The sequence below is a fragment of the Erythrolamprus reginae genome, chromosome 2 (genome assembly GCF_031021105.1).
Source record: "Erythrolamprus reginae isolate rEryReg1 chromosome 2, rEryReg1.hap1, whole genome shotgun sequence".
In the NCBI taxonomy this organism is placed as follows: Eukaryota; Metazoa; Chordata; class Lepidosauria; order Squamata; family Dipsadidae; genus Erythrolamprus; species Erythrolamprus reginae.
In genome coordinates, this window is record NC_091951.1 from 195686497 (window position 1) to 195705952 (window position 19456).

The window sequence follows — 19456 nt, forward strand, 5'->3', positions numbered from 1 at the left end:
GAAGGACAGAAGAAAGTCAGAGAACGACATAAAAGGAACACTGAGATTTTTTTAAAAAAATCACACATACAAACCACAGGTTCTGAAGCAAAAATCCCCAAAGAAATTGAGCATCTGAGTTTAAATCAGACTTCCCTTGGATGTTATAAACACTTTTCCCCACCGAAAACCCTTCTATGTCAATTCAGTCTCTTGCTGTTTTGCACTTCGGCATGTTTATTTCTCTGGTAAATTAAATTCAATGAATTTGGATATTGTTGCCTTTATTATTCGTTTATTTCAGGTTCTTTTGTGTCACTTCCAACAGAAGTATCCAAGCAATTTACAAAAAGATGTGAAAATAATATTAATTAAAATAAATATGTATCCGCAAAGTCAAACATCAACAACAACAATGACTAATGATAACATACATGCACTCTATCGCCTCCTCAATCCCCAAGAATTATTTTTCAGACCCACTTTTGGATGACAAAAAAGGAGGGGACTCATTTAGAGATAAAGGGCTTTATGATAGAATAATTGTAGAAAGGCGACATCATGTGAAATTGCAGGAATAAACCATGTCTATTCCAGGGGTGGGTTCTGACTTACCTTGCTGCCGATTTGCTTCCTCACATGCCCCTAGAAAGCCAACTTCTGCGCATGTGCAGCTGTGTTTATAGCAGCACATGCTGGGCGCTACTAACCCAGCTTTTTTACATGCAGAAAAAACAAGATGGCGGCACCATAGAGAGCCAGTTTGTGGTCATGTCCAGCCAGCCATCATTGCCAGTCTGGCAAGTAGGGGGAAATTCCCACTGCTGGATCTATAGAACCAGTCATAACCGACAAGAACCCACCTCTGGTTTATTCCCTATCCAAAAATTGGAAACAATTTTTTTTCATGCAGGAATGACCTCTGTCTCAAAGAGTGAAAAATGTGTTAAAGAGTCCCAGACAAGAATAGCACAAGTAAGGAGTTTTGTTTTCAAGAGGCAACTGGATTTTTTTGGTTTTTTCCTTTGAAGATTTATTTATTTATTTATTTATTAGACTTGTATGCTGCCCCTCTAAGTGGACTCAGGGCTGCTCCCAACACATCAATAAAAAACAACATATCAATAAAAAACAATATTATTATGTATTAGATTTGTATGCCGCCCCTCTCCGAAGACTGTACTGTACTGTACAATAACACATCTGAAATCCAATTAATATAAATAACTAATCTAAAACCATTCTAAAAAGGCTAAAACATTAAAAATCATTCATTCAGGTTCAAACCACAACCATACCACACATTCGTTGGCCAGAAGCTAGGGTCTAGTGACCCCAAGCATGGCGGCATAAATAGGTTTTCAGATTCTTGAGGTAAAATATCTTTAAGAAAAAACCAAAAAGCCCAGTTGCCTCTTGAAAAAGCATCTTTGGGACAACCGCGGCCTGGATGACTGAGAGTCTCCACAGATATAAGTGAGGAATGGCATCACATGGTTGTCCCATTCCAGATTAAATGTTTCACATCTGGAACTGGCCCTAGAGGTGTGAAAAGGTCTCAATGGCCAGAAGAGAAAGGTTTGACTGATCTTTGGCTGGCTGGATAATGAGGGGAGCATTGTTGAGACCCCCAGCCTTGATTCCAGGATAGAAGTAAGGTCGAAGGATCTCGGAGAAGGAATCCAAGAAGGTAAATATGTGGGAACCGGTATCGCTATTATAGAAAGAAACCTCTCCTGCGTCGTAGTCCAGGAAGATGCCAATCAGCTTCGGCTTTGCTCTGATCGCTAGTTCTGTGAGCGGAGAGGTAAGCGCTGCATACTCGTCCCCATTCCTCAACCATATTGTCCAGAAGCCTTTTGCCGGCGAGGGAGTGAAGATACCTTGGTGGCTCACTGATTCTTTGCACACTCCCAGCGTCCAGCTGGACTTACTTTCCACGCACACCACCCAGTAATGTCGCCCATAGGTGAACCGCTCGCAGCCCATTAAACAAGTGCATGTTTCAAAACGAGATGAGCTCTTGGGTACATTTTGCCTTTGATCCACCACTTGAGCGCTGAGGAGGTCCTTGGATAACAGCAGGTAAGGGTTAGCTGTATCCGGGTCAAAGGTCACCGATGCTGAAAGCAGAAACAGAGACAAATCAGGACAGCTCTTGTTTTTTTCCAGCCATAACAAAGGAATGTATATATCCTTGTCAGGTTTTAGGCCAGACTTTTAATTTGACCCTCCCCGTCCCCAATGACCATGTGATGCTAGGAGGGAAACCTGTCCAAATTCCTGAGATCCATGGTCAAGTGAGAACTCGAACATATAACCTAATCCAGTGATGGCGAACCTTTTGTCCCTCAGGTGCCGAAAGAGTGTGCATGCATGCTATCATGCATGCACAAGTGCCCACACCCATAATTCAATGTCTGAGGAGGGCGAAAATAGCTTCCTCCACCCCTTGGAGGCCCTCTGGAGGCAGAAAATGGCCTGTTTCCCAACTTCTGGTGGGCCCAGTGGGCTCATGTTTTGCCCTCCCCATGCTCCAAAGGCTTCCCTAGGTAAAAACGCCTTTCCCCCATCCCCTAGGAGGCTCTCTTGAAGCCAAAAAACAGCCACCCAGAGCCTCCATGTAAGCCAAAAATCAGCTGCCCAGCACATACATGCACATTGGAGCTGAGCTAGGGCAACAGCTTGCGTGCCAGCTGATATGGCTCCACGTGCCACCTGTGGCAGCCATGCCATAGATTCGCCATCATTGACCTAATCCAATCCATTAAGCCAGGGGTGTCAAACTCAATTTCATTGAGGGCCGCATCAGAGTTGTGTTTGACCTTGGGAGAGGTGTGCGTGGCCAGGGAGGGCATGTCCAAATCAGCATTGCTCGTGTCAGGGAAGCCTGTGGTGGCCTAAGCATTCTACCAGTGAAAATGGGATCCTGAGCTCTGTTTTTAGCTGTGATGGCTCCTGCATCCTTCTGCCAGCAAAAATAAAGCTTGAGGGCATGCAACATTCCCAAGTTCTGTTTTTGCTGGCAGAAGCACTGCGGGTCAGTCCTTCACTGTTTCCAGCGCAGCCCTGTGGGCCAGATCTAAGTATCCTGCAGGCAGGGTCCAGCTCCTGGGCCTTGAGTTTGACATCCCTGCTTTAAGCCCAGCATGACATAAGCACCTCTCAATTACCGTTGTATCTTTGCAATGACTCCATCAAGCCAGGGACATCATAGGAGTCCTGCAATTCCATGGAAATAGGCTGTGGTTCTTTCAGGGATATTCCTTCAATCCTGGGGAGAAATAGCAAAAGTGCTTAGACTTATGGGATCACTTCACAGTGCTTTACAGCCCTCTCTAAGTGGTTTACGGAGTCGGCATATTGCCCCTAGCAAGCCGAGTCCTCGATTATCCCACAGGAAATAAAAGCAGGTACTTCTTGACATACAAGAATCTGCTTAGAGACTGTTCAAACTTACAGTACCCCTGAAACAAGTGACTCCTCGCCCTTATGACTGTTGCTCCACACCCATGGCCCTGTGATCAAAAATTCAGGCTCATCTGGCTTCCAATAAGCAAAGACAATAGAGTGAGGGGAGCTAGAGAACGACCTCATGATTCACTTAACAACTGGAGTGATCACCATCACAAAAAAGGTTGTAAAATTGGTCACAGCTCACTTAACAATTACAGAAATTTTGGGTATTTATTTATTTGTTGGTTGGTTGGTCGGTTGGTTTTTATGGTGCCCATTTCTGAAGATAGTAGTCCTAAGTTGAACGCTACCTATAAATGCAAGCCTTTATCTGGAAACAAACTTTGATCAGGATTTATTACAAAAGTAAGCCTGCAAATAATGGTCTAAATGTATTGTACTAACCTGGTCAAGGTCTTTTTGACACCCTAGAAGAAGAAGAAAAATGTGGTAAATGCTTAAATATTTTTTTAATGTTGCTGAAAGAACTTATAAAGAATCATATTGTTAATGCTGCTCTATCAAATGTTATACGAGCTGTCTTTTTTGGAGGATGTTAGATATTTTCTTTCTAGTCCTCAAGGTTCTAAGTCCAGTTAAAAAATTGTGGGGGTGGGGAGGAATTATGCTTTCAGAAGCTTTGCTATTTTCTTAAAGTACAATAGCCAAAGATAACATAAGGTTTGACAAAGGGGCTGGATATTCTAGGACCTTTTTTTTTGTGTGTGTGTGCCAAAAGGAGGTGTGTGGAGGTGCTAACATGTGTGCATGTGCCCACACCCCTCCCCTCCCCCCATGCACACACCCACCCACACTGCCCCCGTACATGCACAGAATCCCCCCCCGCACATGTGCTCAGGCCTCACTGAAGCCTGGGACGTGAAAAAACGGTCAAATGAGGAAACAGGAAGTTCAGAAAAATAGACTTCCGGTTTGCCCATTGTGCTTTTTTTTTTTTTTTTTTTTGCACTCTGGGGTTTCAGGAAGCTTCCCTCAATCATCTGGAGCACAAAAAACAGCACAATGGGGCAAACCGGAAGTGCTTTTTCTGAACTTCCCGTTTGTCCTGGGTATAATTTTTTTTATTGTTTTTCACACCTTACAGAGATTCCAATTTAAATACCTCAAAATTAAAATACAATACAATATCAAATGCCAAATTCTTAGTCAAATTAATCAATTGTTTTTAATTATTTATCCAATTATTTCTGTTATATATCATTCATCCTGTGCTACCTCCTTTCCAAGTGCTATCATCTGGATTTTAGATAATGTTCTTCGCTTTCATTTATGTTTAAAGTGCTATAGCTATCTAAATTTCTCTTGGCTATTTGCTGTTTTTCCTAACTGCCATTTCTAGCATTCTTAGAAAACACATTCCTACTTTCATTTAAAAAGAAACCCTCATTTTATCCTAACTGCCCTTAACAATAGAAAATATCCAAATTTACGTCTCTTTAAAAGCCCAGGAAGGAAACTTCCAGTTTGTCCGTTTGGTGGCTTTTTTACACTCCGGGGCTTCAGGAAAGCTTTCCTGAAGTGTCCATAGGGCTGAACGGCCTTTCCTGAAGCCAAAAATCAGCTGGTCAGCACACACATGCGCACTGGAGCTGACATAGGGCAACGTCTCATGTGCCCTCTGATATGGCTCCATGGGCCACTTGTGGCACGCGTGCCATAGGTTCACCATCACAGTTCTGGGATCTATGCAATTTATAGCTTATCGATCCCTTTGTATGCTACCTCAACTTCCAAAGTCGCATTGCTCAGAAAAAACATAGGATGTGATAACAACCACAAAATTGAAAAATCTTCCCCAGAATCCAGTCCCATTACAAATGCAATACTGCAAGCTTGTAACTGTTGTAACTGCAAAATTCTACAAATGGCAATGAACCAACTTTGCCTTCCGTTAATTCTACATTCTATCTTTTTGCAGCATCTGTTCTGGAACAATTTCATGATTTATTATTCAAGAAATATAGCAAAGCACATGAAAAGAGAGCTACAAGATATTATTGAACTCTTTAGCAAGATATCCCTCCTGATTTTACCATTGTGCTGTTTACCGTACTGCTATTTCCTGCCCACCAAAGTGGTACCTATTTATCTATTCACATTTACACATATTCATTCAAAATTGCACCAGAGGTGGGATTCAGCAGGTTCTGACCAGTTCTGGAGAACCGATAACAGAAATTTTGAATAGTTCGGTAAATACCACCTCTGACTGGCCCCACCCCCATCTATTCTCTCTCTCTTAAGTCCTAGCTGATTGGGAGGAAATGGGGATTTTGCAGTAACCTTTCCCTACCCTGCCCACCAAGCCATGCCCATCAAGCCACACCACACACAGCAAGTCATGCCACGCCCATAGAACTGGTAGTACATTATTTTGAATCCCACCACCGATTTACATGCTTTCAAATTGCTAGGTGGGCAGGAGCTAGATAAAGACAGGCACTCACTCCATTGTACAATGCTTGGGTCTCGAACCCGGGCTGTTCAATCAACAATCCCAGCATCTTAACCACTGAGCCCTCGCGCTACCCTCTGTAGAAGGAGACCATGGGACATTTGTTGCATGTAGCCATTGCTTTCTCTTGCTCCTTTCAGCTGGCTTAACCTGAAGGATCTCACCTTGAGCAAAGTGGCCGCAGGTTTTTGGCATGTCTGATCCATCTCTGCGATGAGGTTTTGCAGTGCAGCACACTGCTCAAGAAGGATGTCTGAATTCCTCTCCAGCTTCTTCACTGTATCCAGCTCTTCCTTCTGAAGATGCTTCAAAAGCAGCTTCTCCTCTTCGGCCAAGACCTGGCGGCGTTTCTCAAACCCGGATACGATGAGTGTTCTGTATTTCTTGACTTTGCTCTAGTGGGGGGGATCGAGAGAAAGCAATGCTGGACATTGGATGATTCAAACTAATATTAAAGGACTTTATTAAAATATTTCTTCCATATGAGAGAAATATTTTAAAACATTTATTTCATATTTAAGAAATATTTTAACAAAAATTACATATTTTATTTATTTTATTTTATTTTATTTTATTTTATTTTTTTATTTTATTTTATTTTATTTTATTATTTTATTTTATTTTATTTTATTTTATTTTATTTTATTTTATTTATTTATTTATTTATTTATTTATTTTATTTTATTTTATTTTATTTTATTTTATTTTATTTTATTTTATTTTTTCATTCAATTTTTATGCCGCCCTTCTCCTTAGATTCAGGGTGGCTTACAACATGTTAGCAATAGCGCTTTTTAACAGAGCCAGCATATTGCCCCCACAATACGGGTCCTCATTTTACCCACCTCGGAAGGATGGAAGGCTGAGTCAACCTTGAGCGGGGGATGAGATTTGAACCGCTGACCTACAGATCTATAGTCAGCTTCAGTGGCCTACAGTGTAGCATTCTACCTGCTGTGCTACCCCGTCTCTGCTTATTAAAATATTAATAAATTATTAAATTATTATCATATTTAATAATAATAATTTAATAATAAATTGTTAAAATATGTTTAATATAAAAATATTATAAATTAAAATTTATAATTATAAAATATTAAATTATTTTCCTTAATAATATCCCCATTCAGGAAGGTAACACTGAAGCACCTGCCCTTTGTAGAAAGAAAATTTATTTATTTATTGGATTTGTATGTCGCCCCTCTCGGAGGACTCCACTAGGGATCATATATAATTGCAATTGGGATCAAATTAACACCCACCAACATAGGACAAAGAAGCAATGGATAGTGAATAAATCCATTATAGATCTGCTTTTGCTCAGAGCAAATTCCCCCACATCCAGATGGCAACAACAAATGAAAAGTCCTTATTGTCCTGCATTTGTCCCTTAAAAAATCCATTCAAACTAACCAAGTTTGTAGAAGGTTATATAAAAAGAATGTAGCTTTGGGTGGGGGGAAATAACAAAGATTGTTATTGTTATGTATTGAGGCTTGAATGAATGAACCTGTTTACTCCAAAGTCCACTCTGCAAAGCGGGAAAACCAAGACTTTCTGCCTGGTTCCTTTGCTGGATCTATGACTTCTACAATAAAGAGTTGTTAGTTACTTTTGTTAGTTACTTCTGTTTCTGAAATAAACAGTATCAGAACTTAACATAGTACTTGTGCAAACGATCTACTGCCATGATGTGAAATGTGTTGATTTGCATAATTTGTCTCTATGTACTTTATTTTATTGGTCTTTCATTGCTGCTTCAGTGAATTTACCTGGGGCCTACCTGAAGCTGACCAGCCCATCCCCAATCTTCTTTCTTGATTCTTTTTACAATTGGTTTTACATTGGCTATCTTCCGATCTTTTGAACCAGAAAGGAGGTAGAAGTTACACAGTTTTGTTTTCAGCAATGCTGAAATCATTTTCACCATCTGTACTTCCTGGTTTTCCTGTCTTTAAAATAACCCTCTTTGCTGTTTCCCCAACACCATGTTTTGCATATATTTATACCCACAACTGCCAAAGTGCCACTTTTTAATTGTAGCAGATTTGCATTTAAAGTGTTACAAAACAAACTTTGTAACTGTAAGAAAGTACAGCAATATGTTTATATCGTCACAATTCTTCTTCCTGCTTAGTTTTGAGTTGCTCTGGTTATTTTAGTTGATCATTGGTGCTTGGAGATCCATATCTAGGCTACTAAGAAAATTCTAAATCTGTGTTCAAGGACTTTTGGAGATGCAAGTTGATTGTGGTTTAATATGGGGAAAATGTCACTCCGCGGACTGCATTGGCTACCGATCTGTTTCCGGACACAATTTAAAGTGTTGGTTATGACCTATAAAGTCCTACATGCCATAGGACCAGATTATCTCCGAGACCGCCTTCTGCCGCATGAATCCCAGCGACCGGTGAGGTTCCAGAGAGTTGGTCTCATTATGGTCCCGTCGACCAAACAATGTCGGCTGGCGGCATCTAGGAGAAGAGCCTTCGCTGTGGGGGGCCTGGCCCTCTGGAATCAGCTCCCCTCGGAGATTCACACTGCCCCCACCCTCCTCGCCTTCTGAAAGAGTTTAAAAACTCATCTTTGCCGCCAGGCCTGGGGTTCCTTAGATCTTCCCCCCTGACCAATGAATGCTTTAGTTTGATTGTTGAATGAATGGTATTGATAGGGGTTTTTTTATTAGAATTTTAAAGATTGTTTTTTAACATATTATTAATTGGATTGTTATTACTGTTTCTTGTTTTTCTGTACATGCTGTGAGCCGCCCCGAGTCCTCCGAGAGGGGCGGCATACAAATCTAATTAAATCTTAAATCTTAAAATCCAATTGCTTTTTGAAGCAGAACTTTCGGAAGTTTCCCAGAACTCTAACCTAGCCTATACAAGCCCGAGATTTTATGAATCTTCTTTGTGGGAAGGGGGATTTCCTTTCTATAATCTTTTCAGCCAGACAAGCCCCATAGTTCAATTGTAAAGCATCTCGGGCAAATGTGTCATTCTTCCTGCCTGTTGAAGCTTAGCCACATTCCTGATACCCAAAATAGCAAAATAATGAACTGCGGTTCTTTCACACATAATGATCCCGAACTGCCAGACAAAGGTCAAGAGTCTCTGAGAAAGTGTGAAATGCCTTACACACAAACAGAAGTCAGATAATCAGAACCATCGCCTCACACTTGTGGCATCAAAGGTTTATCCAGGGGTCTTTAAGCTCCCCCGGTTCAGTGGTGCTTTTTATCTTTGAACCTGAAGAGCTTGATACACCAACGATTTCAGCAACTGTGGAACTTTCCCAACATCTGAGCCAAATAGCTACTGCTGACTCACTTCTGGGTTGTAAGAGAGCTTGCGGGGAAGAAAGCAAACACACCTCAGGCAAATACACGTGCAGTAAGCACGTGCTGGTACTTCTTGCCTCATCGAGAATGAGGAACCTGCCACATAAATCCATCACTTCTTTGGCACCTTTTGTCCTGCTTCTATTCCTCCCATGAGGCTGTTCTTCACTTCCTCCAGCCACTATACAAATAGGGCCCCATAACTGTTTTATTTTCTTCCGTGGACTTCTGTTGCCATTATCTCACATTCAGTCCACCTGTGGGGGCAGCATAAATAGCAATAGCATTTAGACTTATATACCACTTCATAGTGCTTTTACAGCCCTCTCTAAGTGGTTTACAGAGTCAGCATATGGCCCCCCACAATCTGGGTCCTCATTTTACCCACCTCGGAAGGATGGAAGGCTGAGTCAACCTGGAACCGGTGGTGAAATTTGAACTGCTGAACTACAGCTAGCAGTTAGCTGAAATAGCCTGCAGTGCTGCACTCTAACCACTACGCCACCCTGGTTCTTAAAGTCATCTAAACTTGATGATAAAGTCATCTTTATCAGATAATAAAGCCATCTACACTTTTTTCAGTATTAAGATAGTGATTGTATTCTTTACCCAATACGATTTTTGCTGTTGTAAATTTCATGTGGTTGCTGATGGAGTCAGAATTTAGAGTCTTGTCCAGCTGCTTTTAAGTCATTTTAGGCTTGATAGGTAACCCTCTTTTACCCACCACCACCAACCTCTAGAAACTGTCCTTCCCTGCAAATTGGTTTGATTTTGGCTGATTTTGGCTTGGCTGAGAGATACCCAAGTTAGACAGGGGCACCTGCTTTATTATAATGACCAAAGCTGTCTTAAGAGCTAGTCAGATCTTTCACAATTCCTTAAATATTCAGGTTTAGCACTTTTTGAAAAAGTACTAGACTGGTGTTTTTAAAAAAAAGCATAATGCTCTCTTGGACCAGTTCTGCCAGCTAGGTATTCCTGATCCTGTTACCAGTGAGTTCATTATTGTATTTCCTTTGCTGTTGCTGACAAAGGATATCGCAAGGTTCTATTTCTTATTGTTTCTATTACTTAAAATGGGGAAATCAATGCTATTTTGTCTACTCCATGAGCTACTTCCAGGTGTTAAAGCGTCAGGCACGGGCACTCAATACTGCACTACTCTTGTAATATTCACTGCTGATCACTCTTTTCAGCTTCATCCTTTTCTTCACATTGTGAGATCCACCAGACTAATTTTTTTGGATGCTGATTTAATGTATTTCAGAAGAATGCTACAGCTCTGCAGAGATATAGCCCAAATTGCACAGGTAACAGGCACAGCTCATCTCCATACCTGCAAGCTGATGAGCAACATGGAAAGTGGCCAAACTAGCCATTTTGAGCCTTTGCCTATATTTGTCCATCCTCATCCAGCACTTATTAAGGACATGAGCCATTGCTTGTTCTTTGCAGAGAGGCTTTGTGGGAAGATATATGAAATATTGCTTTCTTCACTCTTGAGCCGTGGTGGTACAGTGGAAAGAGTGCAGTACTGCAAGTGACTTCTGCTGACTGCCGGCTGACTGCAATTTGCCCATTTAAATCTCACTAGGCTCAAGGTTGACTCATCCTTCCATCCTTCCAGGGTGATATGCTGACTCAGCAAACCGCCTAGAGAGGGCTATAAAGCACTGTTAAGCAGTATATAAATCTAGGTGCTATTGCTATTCATTATTAAAATGCTAAAGATAAAGATAGAACAAAGACATCAGCAGTGAGGGCACCTGTCCATTGATTTATGGAATGCAATATAGCATTTTAATGTATCTATCTAGCAATCCCCTTAACATTTCTACTCCTTCACGATTAGTAGGGTTGGTTGAATCTCTTCTGTGGGATCTGCAGTGCATATTTGGAGCTGTTCAAAAACTTTGAATACATAGTGGTGAATATCTGTAGCTCAGGTGTAGGATAAAGGTGGAGGTTCATTCTCCGAGTTGGTTTCTAAGGGTTGGTTTCTGAACATTTCATTACCAGGCTAGGTAACATCTTCAGTGGCATTTAGGGGATGTCAGTGACAGTATTCTTATGTCTATCAGGGCTTCATGTAGTCAGTAGATCTTGTGATGTGCGATCATGTCAGGTCAGAGTCACATCAGATCAGGTCTTGTGATGGGTCAGGTGAGTGTGTCAAATGAAGTCTCTGAAGATGTTACCGAGCCTAGTAAACAATTACTGTCAACCTGCCTTCCATTGTATACTACATGAATCAAGAAGAGGGCCATGAGAATATTTACAGACCCCTCACATCCTGGACATAAATTGTTTCAACTCCTATCCTCAAAACAACACTATAGAGCTCTGCATACCAAGACAACTAGACACAAGAACAGTTTTTTCCAAACACCATCACTCTGCTAAGCAAATAATTTGCTCACCACTGTCAAACTATCCGCTACTATTACTATTAGTTTTTCTCATCATTCCTATCACCCATCTCCTCCCACTTACAACTGTATGGCTGTAATTTGTTGCTTGTATCCTTAAGATTATATTAATATTGATTGTTTCCTGGTTGCTTATTTGAACCCTACCTATGACTACCTACCTATTATTATAGCTACATACAGTACCTTTGCCATACTGCATGAGTCAAAAAAAGGGCTGTGAAAATATCTATGGACCTCTCGCATCCTGGACATAAATTGTTTCAACCCCTACCCTCAAAACTTCGCTATAGAGCACTGCACACCAAGAAAACTAGACACAAGAATAGTTTTTTTCTGAAGACCATCACTCTGCTAAACAAATAATTCCCTCAATACTGTCAAACTATTCACTAAGGCTGCATCACTATTAGTCTTCTCATCATTTCTATCACCCATCTTCTCCCACTTATGACTGTAACTTGTTGCTTGTATCCTTAATTTTTTTATAAATATTGATTGTTTCCTGATTGATTATTTGAACCCTACGACAATCATTAGCTCATGATTCTTAACAAATGTATCTTTTATTTTATGTACACTGAGAACATATGCACCAAGACAAATTCCATGTGTGTCCAATCACACTTGGCCAATAAAGAATTCTATTCTATTTTATTCTATTCTATTCATGAAATGTTCAGGAACCAATTCACAAGCTTGAAGAGCAAAATTCCACCCTCGCTTTGTATACTGTCCTGTTGAACTTATAAGAAGCTGTAGCTGCCTATGTACCTTCCCTACCACAAAAGCTAGCAAAGCGTTTAAAAACACCCCACAGAAGATTCTTCATATGACCCTATTAGTTAGGACATATTTAGGGGCTTGCCTTCCATTGGTCTGTCTTCTCCTTCTCTTGGACTTCCAGCTTTGTTGCTTCTGCCAGCGTTTTTCTGAGGACGTCCACAGCTTCCTGGAGCTTCATCTAAGAAAGAAAATGCATATATGAGGCCTGGATATAGATGTATGAATGCACCTTCAAAGTAACATATTATACTGGGAAAGTTGGGGGCACAGGGCTTGAGGGACCTGGGGATAGAACAAGAAGCAATGGGTGGAAACTAAACAAGGAGAGAAGCAACTTAGTACTAAGGAGAAAATTCCTGACAGTTATAATAATTAATCCTTGGAAACAACTTGCCTCCAGAAGTTGTAAATGCTCCAACACTGGAAGTTTTTAAGAAGACGTTGGATAACCATTTGTTTGAAGTGGTGTAGGGTTTTCTGCCCAAGCAGGGGGTTGGGCTAGAAGACCTCCAAGATCCCTTCCAATTCTGTTGTTCTTCTTCTTGTTGTTGTTACTACTACTATTACTACTACTACTACACTATAGTTCCAAGCAGCTTCAGCTAGTGAAGGACAGGTAGTAGTTCAAGTAACTTTCAGAGAACCACAGGCTCTTCTCTTTTCTTCAGGAATTATTTCTGTGTGAATAGAGATTCTCTAGCAATAGGGCTATCAGCCCATAAAATGATGTTCATGCCTAACAGCTCTTGGCTAGTGCTCATCTATGTTTACCAATGTCCACAGTGACAATCATCAATGGATCTACCTAGATCAAAATATTTTACTGTTTTTGGAAGTTTCTTCCAAAAGCTTATAAGGTTAACCCATCTCTGTTTAGATGTGTCATGGTTGATAAGAGAAACATAGAAACATAGAAGACTGATGGCAGAAAAAGACCTCATGGTCCATCTAGTCTGCCCTTATACTATTTCCTGTATTTTATCATTAGATGGCTATATGTTTATCCCAGGCAAGTTTAAATTCAGTTACTGTGGATTTACCAACCACGTCTGCTGGAAGTTTGTTCCAAGGATCTACTACTCTTTCAGTAAAATAATATTTTCTCACGTTACTTCTAATCTTTCCCCCAACTCACCTCAGATTGTGTCCCCTTGTTCTTGTGTTCACTTTCCTATTAAAAACATTTCTCTCCTGAACCTTATTTAACCCTTTAACATATTTAAATGTTCCGATCATGTCCCCCCCTCTCTCTCCTGTTCTCCAGACTATACAGATTGAGTTCATTAAGTCTTTCCTGATGAGTTTTATGCTTAAGACCTTCTACCATTCTTGTAGCCCGTCTTTGGACCCGTTCAATTTTATCAATATCTTTTTGTAGGTGAGGTCTCCGGAACTGAACACAGTATTCCAAATGTGGTCTGACCAGTGAAGATTACCCACTGGAGGAAGTAATTATTGGAGAAATCACTGAACTTAGAGATAAGGTTTAAATAAAACTTTTATATGTCAAGTTGACATTTAAAGCCCGGACACCCATTAATTGTATGATAAGAGGGGAGGATCAGCAAAGTGTTGACGGAACCAAATTTCAGGGAAGGAACTCATTTACATTTTCCCAAGGGCTTTTCATTTGTGGGGGGAAACAGCATGTCCTGGTTCTCCCTACTTCCTGAGGAAAGTAGGTTTTATGATAAAGGTTGTGAAACGTGGAGATAAGCATTGTCTGCAGATGCTTTCACTTCCACTTATTATTTTTAAAAAGACAGGAAAAGAGAATTAAAAAAACTGGCAGCAGTGATGTGAGCTCACTGCTGCTGCAAGAGGAACAATTCTGCCACAAAGGTATGAAAAAGAGAAAGAAAAGGGGAAGGAACTTGCATTTTAATGAATAATATCAGAATTTCTATTTATTTTTCAGTTATGTTCTGTTGTACTTTTGCAGTTGCTTTATAGAAATGGACCGGGGGAGGGGGGGTGCTGACTTTTTTTAAAAAATCAATTTTATCTGTGCTCAGGAAAGCTCGTTTGGCTTAATTCTGCCCAAGCTCTAAAAAGTGAAGGGATGTGAGGGGAAATATGCCAGGAATGAAAAAAAACCCTAGCAATCCTCATTCCTAAACGTAATGCTTAGAAGCAGAAGCAGTCCAGCTTGTTTAGTCTGAAATTGTTGCATGAAGAAAGTGTCAATGGCTATGAAGGAAAGACGTTGCCCAGGCACTTAAATGCTTCAACAAATATTGAAGCATTTGTCTGACAGGGAGTCATTGGGAGGGGCCTTTCTTCCCTCTACTCCCATGCCCATCATCCCCTCCCTCTACCTTCCCCCTACTATGTGCTCCTCTTTCCTGCCCTTTCTAGGATCCTGGCACTTTGCCTTAAATCCACCAGGGGGCACCATCTGCCTCTGACAGGGAGCCATTGGGAGGGACCTTTCTTCCCTTACTCAAATTCCCATCCTTCCTGTCTTCTCTTTTCCCCATCCCATGCGCTGTAGGACAATACACTCCAGGTCTTCCAGAGTTAGGCTGGCGCACACACACACACACACACACACACTGCAGGGTGCTAGGGTTGTCTTAACCCTACAGTATTTATTTCCAGAGGATAAGTCACCTGTGTACCAACTTTGGTTTTAAATTGCTCCAGCAGTTCCAGAGCTATGCTGGATAATACACATATGCATCCTTTTTTTTAATGTACACTGTTCAAAAAAAATAAAGGGAACACTTAAACAACACAATATAACTCCAAGTAAATCAAACTTCTGTGAAATCAAACTGTCCACTGGAAGCAACACTGATCAATTTCACATGCTGTTGTGCACATTCAACTTTTTACAGAACAAAGTATTCAATGAGAATATTTCATTCATTCAGATCTAGGATGTGTTATTTGAGTGTTCCCTTTATTGTTTTGAGCAGTATATATAGATTATTATTATTTTATTCACAAAAAACAGTAATACACAATTTGTATGATGGATTTTGTATCACAATATCACAAGGCGAACACTTCCCAAGCGTCTAGGCCTGTGTGATGTATTTTTGTATGATGCACGCAGATCCAAGTATTATATTATTATTATATAAATAATCCAATAGATGATGACTGTTGTTGTGATTGTTATTGTTGTTGTTTGTTGTTGTTGTTGTTGTTATTGTTGTTGTTGTTGTTGTTATTATTATTATTATTATTATTATTATTATTATTATTATTATTAAGCAAGCCGCCCCTAGATTGTAGGCAGTATTTAAAGAAAGGCAAGGATAAAATTGGATGGGAATATGGGGGAATATTCAAAATATCTGCAACTTTGAAAGAATCTGTTTCAAGCTAATCAAAATAGTATGATGTGACTGGGAGAAAGATCTCAGAGCAGCTGATGCTGTTAACAGTTTGGAAACTAAAAGTGCCTGGATGGGAGGCCACAAGGAGACCCATATGTACTCCTTCAAAAATCCTAAAAAGCTGAGAGATGGAAAGCAACATTTTCCCTCCTTTTAATGTTCGTTTAATGTTCACAAAATCTTCTAGGTTTGTTCAAAGATCCATAGACCAAGGATGAAGATTAATTTCCCCAAGCAATATGCAGTAAGGATTTTTAAAGTAGCAAAATTAACCTTGTATTATGTTCAAAATGCCTAACTGATGTTCTTGGCACAGTTTAATAGCCCTTCAAGGCCAAAGGGGGTTGAGAAAGTCACTTCATCTTTTATGTATTTTTCCTCCGCCAATGTAAAGTTGAGGGTCATTGAGGGCTTTTTTTAAAAAAAAACAAAAAATGTAGGCCTACACAACTGTTAAAAGCCACAATGAGATCCCCCCCGCATGAGAATATCATTATGTAATTTATGCAAATTTTGTCCCAGTGTATCATTTGCATACAACAACACTACCCTTCTAGCAGAAGCCCAACGATCAAGGAAGAACAGTTGAATACTGCCTGGACTATTTGAATCTAAGAATCGTATGTTTTCTGCACTTATGCTTTATCTATATACCCCATTTTCTCTCCAACAGCAAAAGAAATTGCCCTTAGAGTTCTCCCTTCCAAAACAGCAGTCCTATTAGGTAGGCCGGGCTGAGTATAAATAACTGCCCTAAATGGCTCAGGGCCAGAGTATTTATGGGACCACCTCCTCCCTCTTACCTCGCTTGGTGAGCCAGGGCCCAAAATGTCGGCCTTCTCCATGTCCCGACTGCCAAACAATGTTATTTGACAGGACCTCCAGCAAGAGCCTTCTCTGTGGTGGCTCCAACCCTGTGGAATCAACTGCCTCCAGAGATCTGCACTATCTCCTCCCTACCGGTCTTCCGGAAAGCTGTTAAGACCTGGCTTTTCCAGCAGGCCTGGAATTAGATTGATTGTAATGTATGCATGGTTCTTTTTATGATATTATTGTTGATTTTATTGTTGTATTTTTATTGCTTTTTTTTTACTATTGTTGTATTTATGACTGTTGTTAGCTGCTCTGAGTCTGTTTTGGAATGATAAAATACAATAAAATAAATAAACTGTCTCAAAGCTTCCCTAGTGAGCCATTGAGAATTTGGACCAAGAAGCCCAGCATGTCCTCTCTCGTAACTCTCAATTTTGGAATCCAAACCCAGCTTCCTCCTTACCTTGTAATCATGAGCAGCCTCTTCAATGGTCAGGACTGAGTGCGTCCGATGCTCTCGAGATTTGTCACATACCAAGCAAATGGACTCCCCGTCATCCTGGCAGAAAAGCCTCAACTTTTTGCCATGCTTCTCGCACAAGGCCTCAGCGGTTTCTTGGCTGGGCTTCCGAGCCAGCCGCGCAATGCCTTCCACGATATTAGCCAACTGCTTGTTGGGGCGAGAGCTGCTTAGCAAAAACCCCACTCGGCACTGGGGGCAGAGGGCCGCCCCCGTTGTGGAACCAGCTCCTCGCTGGCAATAGTCCGAGATGCACGCCTGGCAGAAGTTGTGGCCACAGTCGATGGTCACTGGATCCCTCAGATACTCCAGGCAGATAGAACAGGATACCTCATCCTGAAGCTTCTCCACGGGGTCCTCCACCGAATAGGCCATGCCTGCTTAAAAGGCCATTCAAATCTACTCGGAGATGGACAGCAAAGAACTGTCAGCTTACGAGGGAGTGGTTAAAGCAGGGAGGAAGTTTTGGGCAAGAATTTCCTCCTTGGAAGCCTTCCACCCATTTCTTTCTCTCTTGTTGATGCTTTTCATTCCAGACCAAGACAAGCACACAGAAATTTCTTTTGCGAGGAGAAAGGGGAGGCGGGGAAACAGGACCTGGGCCAAAAGTCAAAGTCAACACATTACGTGATTTCCCACACAAAGTAAAGGAGTTTCGGGGGGAGGGGGGGTGCAAGGCAAAAAGGGCCGAGTTTCTCGGATTCCTGCAGAAGTGATCTGAAGCCTCCTTCAAAAGGTCTGGGAGGGAATAGAATTGTGCGTGGTTATTGGGGGTAGGGGGGTGGAGGCAGAAGACAGGTAGAAACAAAGTAGAAACCAACGCCTGGAATGCATTACCTGATTCTGTGGTTTCTACTCCTACCCCAAAACCTTTAGCCTTAGACTATCTACAATTGACCTCTCCCCCTTTCTAAGAGGTCTGTAAGGGGCGTGCATAAGCGCACCACTGTGCCTACCATCCCTGTCCTATTGTCTTCTTTAGTTACTTTTTATCATTACTTATCTAATGTTTTATTTGTACAAATTATCACCCTATAATTGTTTGACAAAATAAATAGATAAAAATAAAATAAATAAATTTCATTATAATAGTGCGACCTATTTTTTGTTCTTCAAAAGTATACTAGTCCTTATTGTTACTATGCAGACAAAACAGCTAATTTTCTTATTCAGGGTGGGGCCTTCCCAGGAAATTTCAGAAGAGACCAAATCCTGAGAGTTACTAAGAAATACACTCTATTGAGAGCTACATCTAACATTTTCAACATGAGATATCCACGAAAAAATCCCAGGCAAATATTTTTCCAGTAGGAAAAACCCAGATATCCATTTACCATTAACTTCTAGCTGTAAATTTAAGCACTTAATGCAAAAATAGTCATAGCATGCTTGGGAAATCACATTTTATAGAAACATGATTTTTCTTTTTAATTAAAAGGATGTCTGCCATGACCTTGCAGAGTTGCTCAGAATTTTTGTATTTATTTATTTATTAGATTTGTATGCCGCCCCCTCTGCAGACTCGGGGCAGCATATAAATTAAATTATTATTATTTTGGATTGGTCACATAGACAGCCAAATGTTTATTATTATTATTGTTGTTGTTGTTGTTGTTTTGTTGTTGCTGCTGCTACTACCACTACTACTACTATTGTTGTTGTTGTTATTATTATTATTATTATTATTTTCTCATGTTGCTTTTATCTTTCCCCCAACTAACTTCAGATTGTGTCCCCTTGTTCTTGTGTTCACCTTTAATAGGAAGGTGAACACAAGAACAAGGGGACACAATCTGAAGTTAGTTTGGGGAAAGATCAAAAGCAACATGAGAAAATATTATTTTACTGAAAGAGTAGTAGATCCTTGGAACAAACTTCCAGCAGACGTGGTAGATAAATCCACAGTCCAAAGTCCCCCCCCCCCCCCGCTCTTAAGTGGAGAGAAGGCTTCCATCACTTTGGGTCATAGTAATTTATATGGCAAATTCAGTAGTTTTCTATCGCTGATCCTTCGGTATCCTTTCTTATCTCTTGAAACAAGTGATGAGCTGGTGATGGCATTGTAATTAATTAAGGGAAAGCCAGACATAAAAAGAGTATGCATGCTCTGAAAAATCATGAAAATGAATCAGGAGGGATTTGGCATGTACGCTGCACATCTTTAAGAGAGGAAGCTTGGGAAAAAAAGATGTAACTGTTTTGAAGGCATGCTGTGCTTGACCCTGTGCATTCTAAAGCTGATCATCCGAATAACTTTGAAGCAAAACCTTAATAACTGATGACCTGAATCAGAAATAAGATGGGCTG

General features: G+C 40.6%; 1 protein-coding gene across 1 annotated transcript; it reads right to left on the reverse strand.

Annotated features, from left to right (window-relative positions):
• Nucleotides 1-249: 249 nt before the first annotated feature.
• Nucleotides 250-17575, reverse strand: LOC139161624 (E3 ubiquitin-protein ligase TRIM58-like). The gene is made up of 6 exons (XM_070741016.1): nucleotides 17093-17575; nucleotides 12552-12647; nucleotides 6076-6306; nucleotides 3841-3863; nucleotides 3153-3253; nucleotides 250-2102 (listed from the first exon to the last, which is right to left on the reverse strand). The coding sequence occupies exons 1-6, from the start codon at nucleotides 17522-17524 to the stop codon at nucleotides 1519-1521; spliced, it is 1467 nt and encodes a 488-aa protein (XP_070597117.1). The 5' UTR covers nucleotides 17525-17575; the 3' UTR covers nucleotides 250-1518.
• Nucleotides 17576-19456: the final 1881 nt, after the last annotated feature.

Coding starts and splice junctions, on each gene's coding strand:
- LOC139161624 (XM_070741016.1), bottom strand. CDS start 17,524: ATGGCCTATTCGGTGGAGGACCCCGTGGAGAAGCTTCAGGATGAGGTA. Junction 12,648..17,092: donor AGGCTGCTCATGATTACAAG/GTAAGGAGGAAG, acceptor TTTCTTTCTTAG/ATGAAGCTCCAGGAAGCTGT. Junction 3,254..3,840: donor GTCAAAAAGACCTTGACCAG/GTTAGTACAATA, acceptor ATTTCTCCCCAG/GATTGAAGGAATATCCCTGA.